Source organism: Oryctolagus cuniculus, chromosome 13 (genome assembly GCF_051225735.1).
Source record: "Oryctolagus cuniculus isolate XC-2025 breed Fujian yellow rabbit chromosome 13, ASM5122573v1, whole genome shotgun sequence".
NCBI classification, from domain to species: domain Eukaryota; kingdom Metazoa; phylum Chordata; class Mammalia; order Lagomorpha; family Leporidae; genus Oryctolagus; species Oryctolagus cuniculus.
The window spans coordinates 69,786,270-69,809,748 of NC_142879.1; the positions used below are offsets into that span (position 1 = coordinate 69,786,270).

Here is a 23,479-nt window from a genome sequence, read left to right on the forward strand (position 1 = left end):
AGGGAGTAGGGTAAGGAGCAGGCCCGAGGTCCTTCTAATACCTCGGGGGCTCTGGGGGAGGAGGGGTCACAGGCCAAAGGGCTCAGGCATGTGACTTGCACGGGTGAACCTTTGACTTTGCGTGCGCTCTGCAGTTAGTGGAAGGAGAGCCACGTGGGGTTAAACGGATTGGGTCCCTTCTCCGCTCAGCCACGGGTCACTGGAGGGCCTCCGTCCAGTCCCTGGCCCCAAGCCTGGGTGCTGCCGGAAGGGCCCCCCCCCCCCCCGGTCGCTGGGAGGACGTCCCCGCAGCCCAGTGGCCCGGCCAGCCCACGCTGGGGCGGCGAACCAGGGATCCCTAGTGCCGCGCGAGTCCACGCCCCGGTCTTGGGCGGGGCCGCCCCGCCTCCGGTGCTGCCTGCAGAGTTAAGTCCGAGGCCATGGGGTCTCAGCACCGCCGTCATGGATCAGCTGCGCGCTGGCGTCCGCCTGAGGATCCTGCTGGGACACCTCGGCCACCCCTCGGCCACGGCCATCGTATCCTTGCTCCTGCGTGGGCCGCTCGGACCCGGGCCCGGGGCGATGGCCTCCGTGCGCTCGTCCCAGCTAGGGTCACTTTTCCCCCAGGGCGAGCCGGGCAGCGGGGAGGAGGCCGTGTCCCGAGACGCGGGTGGCCCCGGCGGGCCTCGCTGGCCGCTGTGGCTTTGCTCCATGGTCCGTGCGCCCTTGGGGGTTCGGTTTCTTGCTCTGGGGTCTGGGCAGCTGATCCTGAAGAGGACTTTGCCATTTTTTCTGAGGCTGCTCAGAGCCCTGGACACATATGCAAAGCGCGGTGTGAGCTGGCAGGCAGGTGTTAGGGACGCTCCCCGAGGGGGCTCCAGCGCTTGGCGTGGCGCTGCCCTGCGCCTGCCTGTCCTGGTGGAGCCAGCACTGCTTTCATTCCTTCCTGGGGGTGTGTGGGGGGTGCGTTCTGGGACCCCCCGCGGGACTTTGACACCGTGCCCTGCAAAGGGACTTGGTACTTTGAACCTGCCTCCTCATTGCGGCTTCAGAAGCCACGCCCAGGACTGGGTGCGCTGCTGATGTTGGGTGGCTGTGGATCCGGATACTTGTCTCTGGACGAGGCCCGAGGCCAGGTGCCTGTTCGGGTTAAGGGTTCTCATCCAGAGCATGCGCAGGTCCTTCCAAAGTTCGTGGGAAATGGAATTAAAAGATAAGCTTATTTTGGATCAAAGATAGTTTGAAATCGTGCATGCTGGTCCTTTTGGTAACCCACTAGAAAAACGCCTGGGATTTTTCTTTGAGTGAGTGACCTGCTTCACTGCAGTTCCTCTGCATTTAGAATCTTGAGCTGCCCTGAAGTTGATTACAGCTGTTGATTACAGCTGTTTCTTTTCTTTTCTTTTTATTTTATCTTATTTTATTTTATTTATTTTATTTTTTGACAGGCAGAGTGGACAGTGAGAGAGACAGAGAGAAAGGTCTTCCTTTTGCCGTTGGTTCACCATGCAATGGCCGCTGCGGCCAGCGCGCTGCGGCCGGCGCACCACACTGATCCGATGGCAGGAGCCAGGTACTTCTCCTGGTCTCCCATGGGGTGCAGGGCCCAAGCACTTGGGCCATCCGGCACTGCACTCCCTGGCCACAGCAGAGAGCTGGCCTGGAAGGGGGCAACCGGGACAGAATCCAGCGCCTCAACTGGGACTAGAACCCGGTGTGCTGGCGCCGCAAGGCGGAGGATTAGCCTAGTGAGCCGCGGTGCCAGCCTACAGCTGTTTCTTTTGCCTCGGCGATTGCTCTCCCTGCTGAGTTCCCGAGCAGCAGTGTATCAGAAATTCGGCAAATTTAAGGTTCTGTCCACAAAATAGGGGGCTGGAGGAGATGTTGCAGTCTCACTTGACAGGCTAGGAGAGAGTAAAAACCTTAACGAAGCTCCTTTAACTAAAGCAGAGATGGCCAAAGTGTGGTCCCTGGGCCAGAAGCCCCAGCATCACCAGGGACCTGTTAGAAATGCAGATATTCTAGGGCTCAACTCAAACCTAAGGAATCAGAGTGTGGGGGTGGGGCCCAAATTCTGATGCAAGCTGCAGATTGAGACCCGGTGCTAATACTGTGAGTAGATCTACGTGGGACCAGAGCTGAGATTCCCCAGTCGATTCTCTAACCACTTTTTAAAATTTGATGATGGTGTCGTGGGATGGAGGGTAGAACCTGGTGTTTTCACTGGTGACTCCGGGAACAGTGCTCAGCAGTACAGCTCTCTGCAGTGTTGGAACCGTTCTGTCCATGCACTGTCCATTCTGGTCACTACCTGTCTCATTTGGCTATTGAGCATTTGAAATATGGCAGGGGAGGGATTTCTTTGCTCCAATAAACTCCAATTTAAATAGCCAGGTATGGCCAGTGGCTAGTGGGACAGCCCTGGCTTAGACTTCTGGTGAATGAGTGGTTTACTCTTGCGTGGGCCCCTGGGAACTCTGTTTCTCCCCAGTGGTTTTTCTTGTTTTCAATTCCTTGGCTAACACAGCAGAAGAAATAATTTATTGAACCCGGGTTATCCTTGGCCACAGTGGAGAACAGAACTAGTCCAGAATGTCACAGGCCAAGGGCAAAGGCCATCAAGGACGGTTTTGGTGTCAGCAAAGTGCGTCTCATAGGTGGTTCTGGCGATCCATTGGTGATGAAGTTCCAGATCCTTCCAAGACAGGTTGTAGCTGGGAGCAGGCAGTCCAACAGCTTGTAGCGAAATGTGTCCCGGTGTCCCCAGGATCCGGCACTTCTTACTTCTGCTCCTTTGGCCCCCATGGGCACACAGCCAGCAGCGTACTTGGATGTGTGGTTCATCTTTCTTCTTCTGCACTTCCGCCTGGCATTCGCTTCTTCCTCCACTTGCCTCTCATGGCGCTGAGGTTTCCAAGAGGACACGCTAAAGCCCAGAGCGCTCTTCCCAGTCTTAACTGTTTCTAAAGTGATGTTGATTTTGGAATTAGGAATAATCATTTGAAGTTTAAAACATAATGTGGTTTTTAAAAGGTTTATTTATTTATATGAAAGGCAGAGTTACATAGGCAGAGAGAGAGAGAGAGGTCTTCCATCCACTGGTTCACTCCCCAGATGGCCACAACAGCTGGAGTGCGCCAATCTGAAGCCAGGAGCCAGGAGCTTCTTTGGGGTCTCTCATGTAGGTGCAGGGGCCCAAGCACTGGACCTTTTTCTACTGCTTTCCCAGGCCATAGCAGAGAGCTGGATCAGAAGCGCAGCAGCTGGGACTCAAACCAGCACCCATATGGGATGCCGGCACTGCAGGTGGTGGCTTTACCCACTACGCCACAGCGCTGGCCCCTCAACTATTTTTTTAAAGGATTTATTTACTTGAAAAAGAGAGTAAGAGAGAGAGAGAGAGAGAGAGAGAGAGAGAAAGAGAGAGAGGCCTTTCATCTGCTGGTTCTCTTCCTAAATGGCCTCAATAGCTATGTCTCGGCTGGGCTGGGCTGGGCTGGGCTAAAGCCAGGAGTCAGGAACTCCATCTGGGTGTCCCATGTGGGTGCAGGGGCCCAAGCATTTGGGCCATCTTCTGCTGCCCTCCCAAGCTCATCAGCATGGAGCTGGACTGGAAGTGGAGCAGCCAGGACTCTTGACCAGGCACTGTGATACCGGATGCTGCTGTTGCATGCAGTGGCTTAACCCACTGCACCACAGCATCAGCCCGTTGTTCCTGAATTTATAGAGGAAACATTTGCACATCATTAAGCAGTGCTCCAGGAGCAACAGCCCAAAAGACACCATGATGCAGGAAGAGGGGAGGCTGAAGTCTGGCTGTGTTCACAACGTTTTACTGAGAGTTATTGACCAAGACTTAGTATCCTGTGAGCCTCTGTGCCTCAGTGTAAACAGACAGAAGCTAATAATTCTGACTCTGACTTGCCTCGCTCCTGGAGTATGGCATTGTCACCACATGCTATGAAGACATTATTGAAGAAATGACATGTGATGACAAGTGACAATCTGAAAAAAGCTCTTCAGACTACAGAACTAATGAGAAAAAACCAGCACGAGATACTACGTCACTGATGTGTAACCATGAAAGAGAGCTTACAAAAAGAATTTTCAGGGGCCGGCACCCTGGCACAGTGGGTTGAAGCGCCGAACTGCAGTGCCGGCATCCCATATGTGCACTGGTTCAAGTCCTGGCTGCTCCACTCCTGATCCAGCTCCCTGCTAGTGTGCCTGGGAAAGTAGCAGAAGACAGCCCAAATGGTCAGGCCCCTGCACCCATATGGGAGACCTAGAGGAAGCTCCCGGCTCCTGGCTTTGAATCAGCCCAGCTCCAGCTGTTACAGCCATTTGGGGAATGAACCAGTGCATGGAAGACTTTCTCTCTCTCTCTCTCTCTCTCTCTCACTCTCCATCTTTACGCTCTCTAAACTCTCTATTTCAAATAAATAAAAAATAAATCTTAAAGAATTTCTTCAAGATACCTAAATTTATACTCAGCTGTGTAGACCCTACTGCTGTTGGAGTTCTTGTTTATTTTACAGGTTTTTTTTTTTTTTTTTAATAGTTTGGACTGAAGTCCCACTAAATTGAAAACCTTCTGTGAACGACACATGCCCCTCTCCTTCTGGAGTTGAACCTTGGAGATTCTTGGTTGTTTAGCAGTTTGGAGAAAGGAGCAGTTCTGTGGACTAAAGCCCATGGCAGCTGCAGAGTGTGGATCCCTCTAAGTGACCTTGGCCCCGTGCTGAGTCTCCCCCACCCAGGATTCCTGCTCTGTACAGCAGGAGTAATAACAGAGTGCTCCGTCTCCAGCCACCTCTAGGGTCCTTGTGAAGATGAAATGAGGTGATAGAGGCCAAAGGGCCTTAGCCGCGGTGTGCACCTGTCCGAGGAGGAGTGAAGTCAGAGCTCCCGGGTCTGTTCAGGAAGATGCCTTTCTCGTGAGAACTGAACTAGCACGGGGGGCTATTTCTCGGAACGGCTGGCTCCTCGGTTTTACCTTATTTGCCTTAATTCACGTCCTAGGTAGCCCACCCCACTTCAGGGACATCTTCCCCTGCCAGTTTCCAGCCTCAGCAATTCCAGTAAGTAGATCCAACTGTGATTTTTTATTTTTTTAAAAAAGATTTATTTTATTTGAAACAGTTACACATAGAGACAAGGAGAGGCAGAGAGAGAGAGAGAGAAAGAGAGGTCTTCCATCCGTTGGTTCACTCCCCAATTAGCCGCAACGGCAAGACCTGTGCCGATTCGAAGCCAGGAGCTTCTTCGGGTCTCCCAAGAGGGTTCTGGGGCCCAAGCACTTGGGCCATCTTCTACTACTTCCCCGGGCCATCAGCAGGCAGCTGGTTTGGAATTGGAGCTGCTGGTATTTGAACCGGTGCCTGTATGGGATGCTGGTGTCACAGGCACATGCTTAACCTACTATACCACAACACCAGTCCTCCAGAACTAGTTCTAATCAGTAAAGTTGGGGGAAATGTTTCGTGTGTTGACTTTAATTTTCTATATGTAAATTTCAGAAGGAAGGAACAGTATCAAACTACATAACTAATAACCCAGGCATGATATATATTACATTTAAATTAGCTTGTAGTTATATTGACATATTAGCTAGCTAGCATCTCTGGCGTATCTTAAGTCACCTTTGATAGGGAAGGCTTTGACCTTCATAAATATTCTTCTTGTAATAAATATTATTAGCAATAATTCCAATTTTTAAATTGCTGGTTAAGATTTATACTTATTTATGGGATATGATATTGTAATTTGGTACATGTATGCAATGTAAAATGATCAAATAGGGGTAGTTTTACTACCTCCTCAGATACCATTTCTTCTGCTCTCCGTGGTTTCAAGCGCATAATTATTTGTTCTAGAGTCCAGTTACCCTGCTGTGTTACAGAGCAGAAGGGCTCATGTCAAGGAGTGGGTTATGTAGCTTGAGTACTTATGTAGCTGTGTACTTATTTCAATGTTGTCACTTTGATTACTTCTACGAATGCACCAACTAGAAAATTAAAAGTGTATTGAATTGTTTCCCATCTGAAAAACCACTTATATTCATTACACCAAAAATCTTATATACTCATCTATAATTCCATTACTGAAAGGCACTCACTCTTACAAATTATTTTTGATATATTGTTGCAAGTTTTAAACTTTTCTTCTAAGTTTTTATTGATGTATTTTCATTTTATCTGAAAGGGAGAGAGAGAGAGAGAGAAAGACAATGACAAAAAAAGAGAGAGCGAGCTACCACCCCCTGGTTCACTCTCCAAGGAACACAGTAGTTGAGACTAGGCCGAGGCTGAAGCCAGGAGCCCAGAATTCCTTCCAAGTCTCTGACGTGGGTGCAGGAATCCAAGCCGCTGAGCCATCATCTCTTGCCTCCCAGGATGCACATTAAGAGGAAGTTGGATCAGAGATGGAGTAGCCAAGACTCGAACCAGGCACTCAGGAATGGGATGTAGGTGTCTCAGGGGATGACTTACGCTGCTGCTCCAAACACCTGCCCCTGCATCTTTCCACAAGTAGTGTCTTGGCTTTACATCACGGTCCTCATATCGTATTAGAAGAAACATCATCCAAACTATCATATGCCTTTTATTTTTAATATTTATTTATTTGAAAGAGTTACACACAGAGAGAAGGAGAGGCAGAGAGAGAGAGAGAGAGAGAGAGAGAGAGAGAGAGAGGTCTTCTACCCACTGGTTCCCTCCCCAGTTGGCCACAATGGCCAGAGCTGTGCCAATCCAAAGCCAGGAGATTCCTCTGGATCTCCCACTTGGGTTGGTGCAGGGTCCCAAGGACTTGGGCCATTTTCCACTGTTTTCCCAGTGCATAGCAGAGAGCTGGATCAGAGGTGGAGCAGCTGGGTCTCGAACTGGCATTCATATGGGATACTGGCACTACAGGCAGCGGCTTAACCCACTACGCCACAGCACTGGCCCCATGCCTTTTATTTTTAATGCTGGATTCATAAAGTATTGAGTGGATATACAGGGTGTTCAAAAAGTCTGTGGAAAATCCAGAATGTGAAAATACTATGCGTAGATTTCAAAAAAATTCTTTGTACCTCAATAAACTTATATTTTAATTCTATTTCCCTCAAACTTTTTAAGTTCCCTCATAATGTCAGTTAATTTTTCTTCTATTACTGCAGTTTTTTGGGGGGTTAATTATAGTTCATGCTTTTTAGGTTGTTTTAGATTAGTTCCATACAGTTAGGAACAGAAATAACAGATTGGAGAGTAGAGTATGAATCTTTCTTAGGTTCTTGATACAGGTTGTTTCCTTATAATTATAAAGATATTATGGAAATCTTTTCTTCTTTAGGTATACTCTGGATAATAATGTTCTAAGCCTAGAACAGAGAAAATTTTATGAAAAAAACGGGTATCTGGTCATTAAGAATCTGGTGTCGGATGCTGACATTCAGCGCTTCAGGTACGGTAGCACTCTTTGTTCGTTATGAACTGTGTGTTCTGTGGCATGAGGACCCGAGTCAAGACCTGCCTCTTCCTGATCCGTGTTTGCAGTGATTCACTTTGTTAGGAGCTGGGTATGAGCTCTGGGCTAGACTGAGGGCCGCGTCCTGGGCCATCTGCCTAGGTTTCCGCGACTCCATGTCCCCTCCCTGCTACATTTCATCTGTGCAATGGCCATTGGGACAGTGCCGCCATCCCAACGGCTAAGACTAAGTACAGTGACAAGTAAGGAAAACGTAGCAAGTGGGGGCTGGCACGCGGTGAACGCGACTGGCGTGTGGCCATCATTTTTACCCTGCAACCAAAACCACAAAACGGTTTCCCTGCAGGTTTGCCAAGCTGAGCCACGTTTTCATTGTGGTAGGGTGATCCCTGCCTGGCAGTAAGGAGGCCGGCACGTCTGAGGTGGCCTTGTCCCCTCCCTGTTGCCAGGACTATTCTGTTGTAGTGCGGGGAAACCTGCTGCTGGAGACTGTAGGTCCCTCTGGCAGGGCGAGACTGGACAGGTGCTGGGAGCTTGCCTTCATGACACCATATGCAAATTTATTTTCCTAGGAGTGAGTTTGAAAGAATCTGCAGAAAGGAGGTGAGACCACCGGGCTTAATGGTGATGAAAGATGTGGCCATTGTGAAATCTGAGCAAAACCTGAGTGAGAAATCGGTTACCAAGATTCAGAACTTCCAGGAAGACGAGGAGCTCTTCAGATACTGCACCCTGCCCGAGGTCAGAGGCTCTGTGTGCTGGGCTTGTGTGCAGCATCGCCAGGCTGCGAGCCTGCACCCCTGCCCCCAGATCTGCTGCCCCTGCCCCTTCCTGCATGTGGCTCTAAGCGCTGTAGTCTGCAGCTGGAGGTGCTTTGGGCCCCCAGTGGGTATTTCGCGAGTTTTGGTTCGCTCCCGTTGGCTCCTCTGGGTGGGAGCCGGGTATGCCGCAGTAGCGGGGCTCAGCCATGCTACAGTGCCCAGAGCCAGAGCAGCCCCCTCCCCAGACAGAGAATGACCCCACCCGCATCGCCAGGGATGGCAGCCTTGAGGAGCCGTGTGTCTGTTGAGAAGGAACAGAATTCTGGGTGAACGGGACACAGCCCTTCCGAGACAACGGGCGTGAAGTTACTGGGGCCATGATACGTAAACTCATGTATTTTTTTTCTTTTCTTTTCTTTTTAAGATTTACTTGAGATATAGAAGTTACAGACAGAGAAAGGGAGAGAGACAGAGGTCTTCCATCTGCCGGTTCACTCCCCAAATAGCCGCAACTGCTTGAGCTGGGCACAAACGAAGCTATGAGCTAGGAGCTTCTTCCGGGTCTCCCATGTGGGTGCAGGGGCCCAAGGACTTGGGCCATCTTCCACTGCTTTCCCAGGCCATAGCAGAGAGCTGGATCAGAAGTGGAGCCCCTGAGACTTGAACCGTCATCCATATCGGATGCTGATGCTGCTGGCGGCAGCTTTACCTGCTATGCCACAGCACTGGCCCCAGGATGCTTTGGTTTTAAAAATTAGATTTCTTTTTTTGAAAAAGAGTATTCTTTTTTTTTTTTGACAGGCAGAGTTAGACAGTGAGAGATGGAGAGACAGAGAAAAAGGTCTTCCTTCCGTTTGTTCACCCCACAAATGGCTGCTGCAACCGGAGTGCTACACCCATCTGAAGCCAGGAGCCAGGTTCTTCCTCCTGGTCTCCCATGTGGGTGCAGGGCCCAAGCACTTGGGCCATCCTCCAGTGCCTTCCTGGGCCACAGCAGAGAGCTGGACTGGAAGAGGAGTAACCAGGACAGAATCCGGTGCCCCAACTGGAACTAGAACCCAACGTACCGGTGCCACAGGCAGAGGATTAACCAAGTGAGCTGCAGTGCCATCCAAGAGTATTATTGTTTAAGAGTGAACCATATTTGCAAAAAAGATCTAAGCAGGCCAGCCCCCCGGCTCAATAGGCTAATCTTCCACCTGCGGCACTGGTACACCGGGTTCTAGTCCCGGTCGGGGCGCCGGATTCTGTCCCGGTTGCTCCTCTTCCTGTCCAGTTCTCTGCTGTGGCCTGGGTGTGTGTAGTGGAGGATGGCCCAAGTGCTTGGGCCCTGCATCCACATGGGATACCAAGAGAAACACCTGGCTCCTGGCTTTGGATCGGCGTGGTGCACCGGGCAACCGTGCTGTCCACAGCGGCAATTGGAGGGTGAACCAACGGAAAAGAAAGAACTTTCTCTTTGCCTCTCTCTCTCACTGTCCACTCTGCCTGTCCAAAATAAATAAATAAATAAATAAAATTAAAAACAAATAAGAAAATATCCAAGCAGTACACAAAAGGAGTGACCCCATCTCCCGGGACCTCGTTCCCTGTTGAGTATATATGTCGGGAATTCTCTCACTTGTACACCTCCTGCCTGTGTCAGGGATCAGGAACCTCCTGGCTGTCACCTTGTGTTTTTCACTTACAGTGGGTGCCTGTCGTCCTCCCACATCCCTCTGCATGGAGCCATCTGGTAACTTTCAAACTGCAGTATACCAGGGTCTTAGTTTCCGAGCCATTTGTTTGGACTGGCTTTGCAGGAGGCTTCCCAGGGAGTATGGGAATTATAACCAGGTGCTGTTAGAGAGCTTGGTTCCCAGAGGTGGGCTGTACAGGGATGCCACCTGTGCCGTCATGTCCAGGTCCCAGACAAAGGACCGAGGGGAAGCGGCCCCCTGGACTGTCGTGCAGTCCTGTGCTGGAGATGGAACTCGGCTGCGGGATGGTGGGTGACAACTTGTGGTTGGCGAAACGCTGCTGTGAATACCTTGGGTGAATATTAGCAGTTCCTGTAGCGCCCTCAGGAGGTACGAGTTACGTGAATGGTTACTTCTCTGTCCATGTGTTGGGAAGCATCACCAGCACATCGAACTCAACGATTCAGGAAGTTAGTACTGGGGATAAGATTTAGAAGGAAGCTGATGTAATTGAGGCAAGTGACTGGCTAAAGAACAGTACGGAGGACAGCAGGGATGGTGGGGATGGCTCTCAGCCGTGGGGGTTTATAAGCGCCAGCCCAAGTGAAGGTGCACAGTCCCAGGCTTGGTGTAGACAGAACCGTGAGGCCTGCCTCTCGAGCTGTTTGTACATTTCAAGTGTTTCAGGCTGTAACTGCCAACATTCCCGACCTAGCAGAGATCAGGCTGTGAGGAGGAGCGGGCCCTGCCTCCTGTTTTGGAATCAGACCTGGCCCACGCTTGAATGCCGTCTTCTTCCCTGATCTGACTTCTGAGTCTTGGGTTTATCCGTGCGGGACTTTCACCTTCAGGGCTTCTTTGGAAGACGGAGTGAATTTTCAGGCGTTGTGTAAGGCTTAGATGGCCCGATGTGTCGTGGGCATTTGGTTGGGAGTCCGTGGCTGGGGTCCCTGTGTGGCGCAGCACCCCACCCCCAGAGCCCGGGACCTTGTCAGGTGCTCTCGGTGCAGCTCCCCCTTGGCTGTGCCACACAATGCTCCCAGGTCATGATCGAGTCAGCATCTTGATTCCCACGTGACTGCCAACTGCACAGGCACAGGACCTGCTTTTCTTGTCCACTGCTGCACGCCTGCTTCCTGTGACTGGGCCTGCTTCCCGCCTATGTGAAGACATGGAGGGGAGGGCACACTGGTTGTGCAGTGTCCTCTGAGCTGCTGCCCTGCTCTGACCTGGACGCTCCTGACAGCAGTGAATCCTGCTGGGCTCTTCCTTTCTTCTCTTACTGTCTGAGAGGCAGACTGATGGAGAAATCTCCACTCACAATTCTACTCCACAGATGCCCATAAGTGTCCAGGGCTGGGCCTGCCAAAGGTGGGCGCTGGAACTCAATCCAGGTCTCCCACGTGGGTGGCAAGAACCCAGCGACTTGAGCCATCAGCTGCTCCCTCCCAGCGTGTGCACGAGCAGGGAGCTGGAATTGGGCACAGAGCTGGGACTCAAACCCAGCTGCCGGGCCAGATGCTCCCCTTGGGCCCACTTAGGCAGGGTCGTTCTTGTGCAGGGTCTCCAAGAAGAAAAAGGAAGCCGTTTCTCCCTGGGCACTGTCTGTGGCTTTGGGTGGCAGAAGGGCTGGTCCTGGCCTTCTAGGCTGATACCTTACAGAAACGCACCCCTTTCTTGTAGAAGAGAAACAGGTTATATTCCCAGCTACTCAGACAAGCCTGCCCAATTCAACGGGTTGTAGATTTAGAGTGGTTTCCAGTTTCTGGATTTTCTGCCATGCTTTGTTCGCAGTGTTGTGAAATACTGACTGTTACCATCTTGCCTGTCATAGAGGAGTTGGCCTTGGTGCCACTGGCCTGTACTTCTGATTGCCCATGAAGCTTTGTTCCTTCCCCTCCCCGCTTTTTTTCTTAGATCTTGAAATACGTGGAGTGCTTCACCGGACCCAATATTATGGCCATGCACACAATGCTGATTAACAAACCTCCAGATGTTGGTAAAGGACTCTTCTTATTTTTTTTTTAATTTAATTTTATTTTTTTTAAACTTTTATTTAATAAATATAAATTTCAAAAGTAGAGTTTTGGATTATAGCGTTTTCCCCCCCGTAACCTCCCTCCAACCCTCTTTCTTTTTTTTTTTTTAACTTTTATTTAATGAATATAAATTTCCAAAGTACAGCTTATGGATTACAATGGCTTCCCCCTCATAACGTCCCTCCCACCCGCAACCCTCCCCTTTCCCACTCCCTCTCCCCTTCCATTCTCATCAAGATTCATTTCCGTTTCTCTTTATATACAGAAGATCAGTTTAGCATATATTAAGTAAAGATTTCAACAGTTTGCTCCCACACAGAAACATAAAGTGAAAAATACTGTTTGAGTACTAGTTATAGCATTAAATCACAATGTACAGCACACTAAGTGCAAAGATCCTACATGAGGAGTAAGTGCACAGTGACTCCTGTTGTTGACTTAACAAATTGACACTCTTGTTTATGGCATCAGTAATCACCCTAGGCTCTTGTCATGAGCTGCCAAGGCTATGGAAGCCCCCTGAGTTCACTGGTGGGTGGCATGGGTCCAAGCACTTGGGCCATCTTCTGCTGCCTTCCCAGGTGCATCAGAAGGGAGCTGCGTTGGAAGTGCAGCATTCAGGACTCGAACCAGCGCTCATAAAGGATGCCAGCATTGTAGGTGGTACTTAACCAGCGGTGCCACCACAGTACTCCAGGACTCTAATTATTAAGGAGAAGCAAGAAAAAATTGTTCAATTAACATATGTGAGGTTGATGTTCTGACCTTGGTGGTGCAGAACTTCCAGGCTTCTGGCTCAGACTGGCTTTGCTCCTGCAGTTGTAGTGGCTGGTTCACTCCCCAAATGGCCACAATGACCAAAGCTGGGCCGATCCAAAGCCAGGAGCTTCTTCTGGGTCTCCTACGCAAGTGCAGGGGCCCAAGGACTTGGGCCACAGTAAACTGCTTTCTCAGGCCATTGCACAGAGCTGGATCGGAAGTGGAGCAGCCAAGACTGAAACCCCCACCCATATGGGATGTGGCACTGCTACTCCACAGTACTGGCCCCTTCGCACTTGATTTGACATCCAGTTGGTTGCTTCTCTCTTGAGGTTGATTTTTCTGTAGTGTTGTTTCATTTGCCTGGGGATAGTTCATTTTTCCGGTTTTCCAGGCAAAGGATAAGGAATTCTGAGACTTGGACAAATGTCTTTTTAAGACATTAGATTTAATTTGATTATTTATTTAAAATTTAAAAAAAATTTGAGAAGAAAAGAGAGAGAGCGAGAGCCCTCTCAAGAAAGAGCCCATCTTCTGATTCACTCCCTGATACTTGCAATGCCTGGGGCTGGGCCAGGAACTCAATCCAGGTACCCACCTGGGTGGCAGGAACTAAGGTACTTGAACCATCTTCACCCAGTGCCTTCCAGGGTGCAGAGTGGCAAGAAACTGGAGTTAGGAGTCAGGACTGAGTATCACGCCCAGGCATCTGAATGGGGATGCAGATGTCCTCACCAGTGTCTTAACCACGGGGCCTCTTGTCTGCCCTTGAACAGCTTTTAACAGCAGGTTCTCTTTCAGGCAAGAAGACGTCCCGTCATCCCTTGCACCAGGATCTGCACTATTTCCCCTTCCGGCCCAGCAATCTCATTGTTTGTGCGTGGACCGCGATGGAGCACATTGACCGGAACAACGGTTGTCTGGTGGTGCTTCCCGGCACCCACAAAGGCCCCCTGAAGCCGCACGACTACCCGCAGTGGGAGGTAGGTCTGTCTAGGAGCCGAATCTCCTTCCCAGTTTTAAATTTCACTCAGCATCCATAAAGAGCATACAGAGGAGAGGGCACTGCCTTTCTTAGCCAAGCGCTGTCCCGAGACTTAGAAATGTGATCAGCGCCAGTTGCAGGATGTCAGACCAAACACCCAGTGTAGTTGTCCTTTGAACACGCGTTTGAAAACCGGCCCAGGTGGAGAACTTGAGCAGGTGCTGCGGAGGGCCCGAGATGGCATGGCCTAATCGCAGAGGAAGACATAAGCACTTCAGCCCTGGATGTGGGTGATACGTGCCCCCGAGTCTGCTCGCTGACCGTGGCTCTGAGAGCGGAGAAGAGGATGGGACCGTGTGCTGCAACTGCAGAGGCCATCGGGGCTCTGTGGAGGGCTGCGCGGGGGAGAATGGCCCAAGCAGGAGGCCTGGGTTAAAGGGCAGAGAGCAGAAAGAGAGAGAGAGACAGAGCTCTTCCATCTGCAGGTTCACTCCCCAAATGATCACAACAGCCAGGGCTTGGCCAGGTCTCCCCCATAGGTGGCAGGGACACATGTACTTGACACCTGCTGTGTCACAGGATTTGGGTCAGCAAGAAGCTGGGTCCAGAAGCCTAGGAACCAGGACTCAAACCAGGCATTCTGATGTGGCATGTGGGTTTCCCAGTCATCATCTTTGCCCCAAACTGAGCATATTTTGAATCTATAACATGATCACTTTGACACACACACACACACACACACAAACACACCCTTGTGCAATCCCCACCACAATCGAGATAAGCTCTCTCTCTCTCTCTCTCTCTTTTTTTTTTTTTTTTGAAAGGCAGAGTGGACAGTGAGAGAGAGAGAGACAGAGAGAAAGGTCTTCCTTTGCCGTTGTTTCACCCTCCAATGCGGCCGGTGCACCGCGCTGATCCGATGGCAGGAGCCAGGTGCTTCTCTTGGTCTCCCATGGGATGCAGGGCCCAAGCACTTGGGCCATCCTCCACTGCACTCCCTGGCCACAGCAGAGAGCTGGCCTGGAAGAGGGGCAACCAGGACAGAATCGGGCGCCCCGACTGACCTAGAATCCGGTGTGCCGGTGCCGCAAGGCGAAGGATTAGCCTAGTGAGCTGCAGCGCTGGCGAGATAAGCTCTCTTAATCACAGGTAAACACTGAGTTACTTTCTGGCTTTGTGCATCCGTGCAGCTGTAGATGCTGGGGACTGTTAAGCTCCTTTAAGCCAACGAGTGGCGGCATCAGATCGGTCCTTGAGGAAGGATAGGCTGACACTCTCGCCCAGGATGCACTGGAGCTGTGGGTGTCCAGAGCCAGAGGAACCAGAAGGAGACCATGAGCATTTGAGGCATAAGAAGAGGAGGTTGGGAAGGCCTGAGAGACCGTTGGGCTGGAAGAGCACCTGTGGCTGAGCAGGAAGTGGGGGTTGTGGGTCTTCAGAAGTGAAGAACCTCTGAACGTTCGTCTCCGTTAGAATTCTTGCACGGATGATTAGTGTCACGTGAAAATATTTGAGTCTGATCCTGTTAGAAAAACTTGGAATTGTGAGATCATCCATGAAGTTCCGGTTTTGGTGAGAGTTAGTGCAAGTAAGCAGCAGGAGAGGCTCTGGATGCCTTAGGCCGAGGGATGTCTGTAGGGCTCCAGGGCCAGGATGGGGCTGTGCCCCTCTGCGGGGCTCAGAGTGGTGGCAGCTGCGGGGCTGGAGGGTCTGACTCGCGGAGCCTGGGTCACGTTTCCAACTTTTGCCAGAAGAGAAGGGCACTGGGTCAAGGTTCACCACTCTGCAGCAGGGAAGTGGGCGTAGACAGAGGGGATTTGGGATCCCTTGGGAAGGGGAATGGGTGCTCCTGCCTCCCTGCCCCCCAGTGACCCATGTAAACTCCCACACTGTGAACTTTATTGTCTTTCTCGCTGTCTGTCTTTCCTCTCTCCCTTCCTTCCCTCCTCCCTCTCTTTCCCTCGCTGTCTCCCTCCCTCCCTCTGTTCCTTCCTTCCTTCTCTTTTTCTTTCAGAGACAAACACAGCGCATGCATGCACTCCCATCTACTGGTTCACGCTTCCCAGAAACCCGCAGTGGCAGAGTCAAGGAGCTGGGAGCTCAGGCCAGGTCTCTCATGTGGGTGGCAGGAACCCAAGTACTTTTTTTAAAAATAGGAGCTTACAGCTTATTATTTTATTTATTTTTAAAGATATTTTTATTTATTTGAAAGGCTGAGTCACAGAGAGAGGTAGAGACTGAGAGAGAGAGGTCTTCCATCCACTGGTTGACTCCCCAGATGTCCAAAACGGCCAAAGCTGTGCAGATCCGAAGTCAGGAGCCAGGAGCTTCTTCTGGGTCTCCCACGTGGATGCAGGGGCCCAAGGACTTGGGCCATCTTCCACTGCTTTCCCAGTCCATATCAGAGAGCTGGTCGGAAGAGGGGTAGCTGGGACTAGAACCAGCGCCCATATGGATTGCCGGTTTTAGCACTTCAGGCCAAGGCTTTAACCCACTGTGCCATAGCACCGGCCCCAGGAACCCAAGTACTTGACCCATCACCTGCTGCCTCCCAGGGTCTGCATTAGTAGGAAGCTGGAGGCGGGTATGGAACTCAGGCCCCTGATGTGGAGTGTAGGCATCTACACAGCTAAGCCAAACACACACCCTGAGGCTTGCAAGCTTTACATGCTTCTCACTTGAGTTTCTGAAATAAAGATGTAACCCATTACCTAAAGCAATAACTTGCTTTGGAAACAGTTTTAAACAAACACCAAATGTATTCTTTTTGTTTTTTTTTTTTTTCTTACTAAGGACGTGACATAAATGGTTTTGAGCAAAAAGTAAATAAAGTACAAATTGAGCATTTCCACCCTGCCCCTATTTCAGAAGGACTGGCTTCTCAGAGACGCACCCCTGTAATGGAGAAGAATGTTCGCGAGCTCTGGGAGAGGACACTGCTGGCAAAGACTGTTACAGAGTCAGCTGGCAGGGTCAGGAGGAGGGCAGGGAAGGGTCGACCCGTACTGATCCAAAAGGCAAAGCCCGTCTGTGGCTTCCTGTTTGACTCAGTCATGAAATTTCAAAGATTTAATACCAACACATGACTTCTCAAACCAGGCACCCGAGAGGCTTTTGCGTATGGAAAAATTTGGCTTTCCTTATTTTTTTAAAATAATTATTTATTTATTTTAAAGGCAGAGATACACACATACATACACACACACATACACACACGCAGTGAGAGAGGGAAAGAGAGGGAGAGAGCAAGAGAGCGCTTCCATCTGCTGGTTCCCTCCCCTAATGGCTGCAAGGGCTGGGGTTGGGCCAAGCTAAAGCCTGGAGCTTCTTCCTGGTCTCCCACATTGGTGCAGGCACCCAGGCACTTGGGCCATCTTCTGTTGCCTCCCCAGGCACATTAGCAGGAAGCTGGATTGGAAGTGGAGCAGCCAGGACTTGAACTGGAGCCCACATGGGATGCCAGCAATATAGGCAAAAGCTCAACCCATGTACCACAGTGCTGGCCCCTGAAAACTTTTCCAAGACTCTGATTCAGATGTCTCTTTCTCTTGGAAGAACAGAGAGCGCCCGTGCTTCTGTAGTGAGCCGTTGAACAAGTTTTTACTGATGCTGCTGCTTCCTCGTGTTTAGCTGTGTCTTCTCTTGTGTGTCGCAGGGAGGAGTTAACATAATGTACCACGGGATCCAGGACTACGAGAAGAACAACGCCCGCGTGCACCTTGTGATGGAGAAGGGGGACACAGTTTTCTTTCATCCTTTGCTCATCCATGGGTCCGGGCGGAACAGAACCCAAGGCTTCCGGAAGGTATGCGTTCACGTTGCTGCAGCTCTCAGAGATGATGAGTTAGAAACAAAAATTTTAAGATATATGAAAATGTGAAGGGTGTGCGAGTTTTAACTAAACTGGACTTTAGTCCAGTTTGTTTACCAGGAAATCAATTTGTGGGCCTTGTGCCTTTTTGGCTCTTATCAGTGAGAAGCCAGAGGACCTCAGGATCCTAATCATGTGGATATTACTACTGACACATGAACGTGCTCGGGATTGCTTCTTCTGGGGCAAAAATGTGGAATTTAGATGCTTGTGTAAAGGATAACCAGAGGGAACTTCATGTTAATATTACTGCTGGGAAAACAGTATTGAGCCAATACACGTTGTATTGATTCTGAATTGATTGCCCTGAAGCCAGAACGAACAGCAGCCATATATATATATATATATATATATATATATATATATATATATTTTAATCCCTTGGCCTTAGAAGGTTTTAATTTCATTGCTTGCATTCAAAAGGGAATGAGGATCCTCACACACCCCGGATGGTTGACTTCTTGGTCTCACAGACTGACAGTCCCGTGGGTGCACATTCTCCCAGGATAACATGCTGTCCACACCCAATACTGGAGCTCCTTTGGGGCCCAGTGGGGCTTTCCAGTTCATCATGCTGTTCCCACCAATCCCTGAAGCCTCTCTGAGGCCAAAGGTCAGGGGTCACATTTCATGTTCCATCCATTCATTTTCTTCCCCGGGCTCAGTAGGGCCCAGATTAGGCTGAGGCAAGTTGAGGCAGCCTCCCAAGCGGGAAAATTAAAGGGGATGAGGCCAGCGCTGTGGTGTAGTAGACTAAGCCTCTGCTTATGGTGCTGGCATCCGATATGGCTGTTGGTTCGTGTCCCAGCTGCTCCTCTTCCAATCCAGAGTCTACTATGGCTGGGAAAGCAGTGGAAGATGGCCCAAGTACTTGGGTCCCTCCACCCACATGGGAGACCCGGATGAAGCTCCTGGCTTTGTCCTGGCCCAGCTCTGGCCATTGTGGTCATTTGGGTAGTGAACCAGCGGATGGAGGACCTTTCTGTCTCTCTCTGTCTCTGTACTTGACCTCTCAAAAAAAAAAAAAATAACACTTAAAAAAATTGAGAGGATTCCAATAAAACCTCAGCAATCAAGGTCCCTAACATGTTTCCCAAGTCACAACGAACACAAACAACCCATCCTGTGCAACAATGCCAGAATCTTAAATAGAAGATGGGATTGGACTCTGCACTCACACAGCCCTCCGAGCCACAGGAGTGAGGAGGTGCAGGGACAGTTATGCAAATGCGCTATGGGTTTTACTACATGGACTGTGCAGTGTTCCTTCAGGATGTTTTCAGTGGCCTTAATGCCCCAGAAAAATATTAATCATCATGACATAACAATGTGAATGCCAGTGCACACATGTTTGCCTTTGCCTGGGGCTCTGCTGTGGCTACACGGGGGCTCACCTAAGGAAATGGAGTTTGTCACTCCACTCTCTGGAAGCTCCATGTGTTGGGGAAAGTAGTAAGTCCTCCTGCAGGGTGCAGTCACCTTAAGATATCTGACCTGTGGCAAAGACAGTGAGTTTTAACGTTGCTTTGCCACTTAGGTCTGTGTATAAGTTTTTCTGGAACGGAAAGAACCACATAACTTAAGCCTTTGCCTTGAAGGAAACAGCGGCCTTGGCCTTGAAGTGTTCCCTCTGATTTGCGAGGAGGTGGGCATGGGTTTTCTTTCCACGGTGTCTTTTGTTTTCATGCTTGCCATCAGAATACTAACCCTCCCAAATTTGGCAGGGGGCCTAGCCTTGGAACTAAGAAGATGACGGGCTACTTGGGATACCTGGCTTTGTGGGGCTTAGGAAAATCCCATGGCAAAGTTCTCTCACCTAGGGGATTGTGTTTCCTGTCCCCTCTATACCTTTTCTTTTCTTAAAGATGTATTTTTTATTTAAAAGGCAAAGTGACAGAGAAAGAGAGAGAGAGAGAGAGAGAGAGAGAGAGAGAGAGAGAGAGAGAGAATCTTTGATGCACTGGTTCACTCCTCAAATGGCTGTAATAGCCAGAGCTTGGCCAGGCTGAAACCAGAATCCTGGAAGTCTGTGTGGGGCAAGGACCCAAGTGCTTTCCCAAGAGAGGTCTTCCATCCACTGGTTCCTCCTCCCCCCAATTAGCTGCAATGGCCATAGCTGGGCTGATCTGAAGCCAGGAGCCAGGAGCTTCTTCCAAGTCCACACATGGGTGCAGGGGACCAAGTAATTAGGCCATCTTCTACTACCTTCCCAGGCCCTAGCAGAGAGCTGGATTGGAAGAGGAGCAGCCAGGACATGAACCAGTGCCCATATGGGACGCTGGTGATATAGGCAAAGGCTTAGTTCACTATGCCACAGCACCAGCCCCCCATCTACACCTTTTAAAAAACAATGATGGGCTCAGCTGCCTCAGTTATCACACCTGGTTCAAACCATTTGTAAATTTTCAGTTAGCCTTTAACTGGGGTCCTGGGAGAGGGGTGGAGCTGAGCTACAGAGAGACTGAATTTGTGTCCCATGGAGCAGGCTTCCAGTGTAGAATTGGCTGGGTAAGAGAAGGCCTCCCTGCCTGGTTGGTTGCTGGCAGCAATGGGATGTGTTTCTCAATTTCACCACTCTCTATAGGCCATTTCCTGCCATTACGCCAGTGCCGACTGCCACTACATTGATGTGGAGGGCACCATCCAAGAAAACATTGGGAAGGAAGTTTCACGAATGGTGGATAAATTCCAGGGCTATGAGGGCACCGTGGACTTGAAGGTACGCTTGTGAAAAATAAGGTACTGGTGTCACGTGTGTCTTCAGATGCTTCACGGTTCTCCCACCCAGTTTAATTCTGGGAGGTGCAGAGTGCACTGCTGAGCCGCACTGAGAGTGGCAGTGGCCTTTCCAGCTGCACCTGCTTCCCCCTGCAGGGGACCCGGGCACCTGCAGCTGCCGCTCTGTGTCTTGGGGAGGTCCCACAGTGTGAGGTCAGACCTGTTGCACACAGCACAGACAAGAACAAAAGTAGGAAGCAGATTTCGGTGAGATAAAATGAAGCTCAGAACGCTACCTTCTGAAGGCAGAGCAGGGCAGGTCCAAGTTCGGGATGGCCATCACAGGCCTCCTGTTCACCACAGAATCACGCATTTGGCCATTAGCAAAGCCAGTGAGGCTGCCAGAGAGCAATGCCCAAGCACATGTTCCTTTTGGTAAACTTGCCTCTGGGGTTTGAGGAGAGGCGCAGCTTGCGTACAGCAGGGGTAAAGATCAGGAACATTCATTGAGTAGGGCCATGAAACAGTGCTGCATATGCTCTCTTGTGGACACGCATCACGCGTGCATCATCATTTTTAGCTAGTGGATATTCTGCTGAAGACCAGTAGACGGATTATCAGTCAAGCCAAATAACTAAACGTGGTGACCTTAGTTCCTGTAATATGCGCGTTTTATCTGTTCTTGATATGTAATTTGTAATAGATAATGACAAGTGCAATGGCAAATGCCTCCGAGGGAGACGGGCTACCACAGGGACTCTGGGCTGCTGAGTGGGCTGTAGGACACTGCCTGCCAAGGCAGCCACCAGCCGTTGCCAGTCACAGTCTGAAGTAGCTTCCCAGTGTGAGAATCTTCTTCCTTCATTTCCTGCAGGTGTGACCCCAGCTGACATGTCTTGGCTTGGCATTTTTCCCTCGAAATCTTGTCCCTTGCCTTTTGTTCAGTCCTTAAAATGCCTCACACAGTCAACCTAATCTGTCCACTGGGACTTCTGTCTGACACCCTGAATTTTAACATAGGACAAACACAGTATGGGGTCAGCTCTGCTTAATTGCAAGTTCTGTGTCTGTAGATCAATCATCCAAAGTATAAAAGAGAAGCAGAAACATTTTAAAAAATATTCCACTAGACTCAAATATGTACAGACTTGTTCCTTATTAACGAGCAGACAGTCAAAGCTACCGGTGACCAGCAGACAAATTATCTGTGTCATTAGTCCCTGAATGATCCAGAACAACTGTTTACATAGCATTGTCATTGTACTAATATTATGAAGACTCTAAAGATGACTTGAAGTAGGCAGGAGGATGTGCACAGGTTAGATTCAGGTTTTATACACTACTTGATACTCAGATGAGGGACTGGAGCAGCCTCAGATGTTGTATTCCCTGGGGGTCCTGGAACCAGTGCCCTGAAGATATGATGAGGTCCAGCTGCACATATGTTTGAATTCAGCAAGGCTGTGCTGAATAAATGCCTCCTATATTTACTGGGAATGGCGGTGCTAATTGTTGTGATCTGCTCTATAATTCTTTGTGAGGTATCAAAGCACGTTCACGTCCATTCTCCTGTTTTCTTCTCCCACACCGAAAGGAGCAGTCAGCACAGCTCCATGCTGTGTAGGAGAACATGAGTCCCAGTGGTTGGTGCAAGTTCCCTTAGCAACATAAGAATTCAGAGGTCTAATTTAAAACCATCCTTTCCACCATATCTTTTGCCCAGAAATAAATAATAAACAAGGAGTTCTAAATTGTGTCATCAAAAAACAAAGGAAAAAAAGCAACAAACAAATTAGTAACCCAAGACACTGGTTTTCCCGGTTAGGATGTAATCAGGAGTAGAATGTTCTAGATGGCTCAAGCAGTTAGCATAAAGGGCGGCAGGGAAGTGCAGAGGAAACTCTTCAGGAACTGGCGATGTTACGAGACATTCCCTGCAGTTAGCAGGTGCACCACCTCAGCCAGGGCTGGCGATGTGGGGCCCCCACTGACTTAGTGTGGTGGCACTATTTTAGATATTACGTTAATTGGAGTCTCAGAACATGGTTTACTTACTAACCAGTGTAGCAATTATGGGGAAATTTTCCCCCTATTTAACCCTATGTAGATGGTGAATAGGCAAATAGAAGTATTCCATAAATTCCTTCTGTTTGGCCTTATTTCCAGGATATTTTTATATTTCGAAGTCGACTTGTGAAGGGGGAACGAGTCAACCTTTGAAACCACCCTTCGCTAAAACTCTCCTACAGGAACGCAAACAAAACCAGGTGTCAGAAGAAAACCCTTCCCTTGTGATGGTGTCATCTGTGCTATCACTCGTTAACAAAATCACAAACCATGGCTCAGGTACTTGATTGCATACAGTGAATTCTGCAGTGCAATGAGGGTGTGGTGATGGAAGTAAAAACAGTAAAACTGAAATAGTATTGTCTCAAGGAAAATCATCTGGGGTTACAACAAGATTAATAAAGATAGTTGACATATAATTTCAGTGTGTGAAGTCGGTTTATTTCATTCAGTTGCTGAAATGAATGCTTTGGAACTCAGGAAGAGCTGAGGTTTGCGTTTCTGTCCTGATAAACCCACAGCCTACCAATTTCCTGTCGTGACAGATGCTTCTCCAACTGAGAACACCATATAACACATTGACCTTTTATTAAAGGCTTAAGGAGGACATAATAAAGACACAGTAAGGGTCTGATACAGGCCTCCTTGCACAACTTCCTCACCCCAACTGTCCTCCTTAAGAAACCCACCTGGTATTTCTGTTCTTTTAAAAATTAGTTTATTTATTTGAGAGGCAGAGTTACAGACAGAGAGGGGGAGAGGCAGAGAGATCTTCTATCCACTGTTTACTCCCTACGTGTCCGAAGACAGGAGCCAGGAGCATCTTCTGGGTCTCCCATGTGAGTTCAAGGGCCCAAGCACTTGGGCCATCTTCCACTGCTTTCCCAAGCCATGAGCAGGGAGTTGGATTGGAAGTGGAGCAGCCAGGACTTGAACCAGCATCCACATGGGATTCTGGCACTGCAGGTGGAGGCTTAGCTTACTATTGCCACAATGCTGGCGCCTACCTCTGATCTTTTCCTCTGTTCAGATGGTGTGTGCTGTTGGGCAGGGCAATCGAAAGCCTTGAGCATTTATGAATGAAAAACCACTTCCTTCATGGTCCAGAGAAAGTTTTAGGTACTTTTGCCTGGATTGGAAGTATCCATGGA

At 49.6% G+C, this 23,479-nt stretch overlaps 1 protein-coding gene across 1 annotated transcript; it reads left to right on the forward strand.

Moving 5' to 3' along the window:
- The first annotated feature begins 432 nt into the window (after positions 1-432).
- Positions 433-22,747, forward strand: LOC127482758 (phytanoyl-CoA dioxygenase, peroxisomal). Its single transcript, XM_070054960.2, has 9 exons — positions 433-516; positions 5,002-5,060; positions 7,315-7,425; positions 8,022-8,190; positions 11,807-11,888; positions 13,489-13,670; positions 17,328-17,477; positions 20,128-20,262; positions 22,428-22,747. Exons 1-9 carry the CDS (start codon positions 442-444, stop codon positions 22,479-22,481), a joined length of 1,017 nt encoding a protein of 338 aa, XP_069911061.1. The 5' UTR covers positions 433-441; the 3' UTR covers positions 22,482-22,747.
- The last annotated feature ends 732 nt before the right edge of the window (positions 22,748-23,479 follow it).

What these genes read in the sequence shown, in the direction of transcription:
- LOC127482758 (XM_070054960.2), top strand. Translation starts at nt 442, where the DNA reads ATGGATCAGCTGCGCGCTGGCGTCCGCCTGAGGATCCTGCTGGGACAC. An exon ending in GCTGACATTCAGCGCTTCAG is followed by an intron (nt 7,426 to 8,021) that starts GTACGGTAGCAC and finishes TTATTTTCCTAG; the next exon opens with GAGTGAGTTTGAAAGAATCT. An exon ending in AGGGCACCGTGGACTTGAAG is followed by an intron (nt 20,263 to 22,427) that starts GTACGCTTGTGA and finishes CCTTATTTCCAG; the next exon opens with GATATTTTTATATTTCGAAG.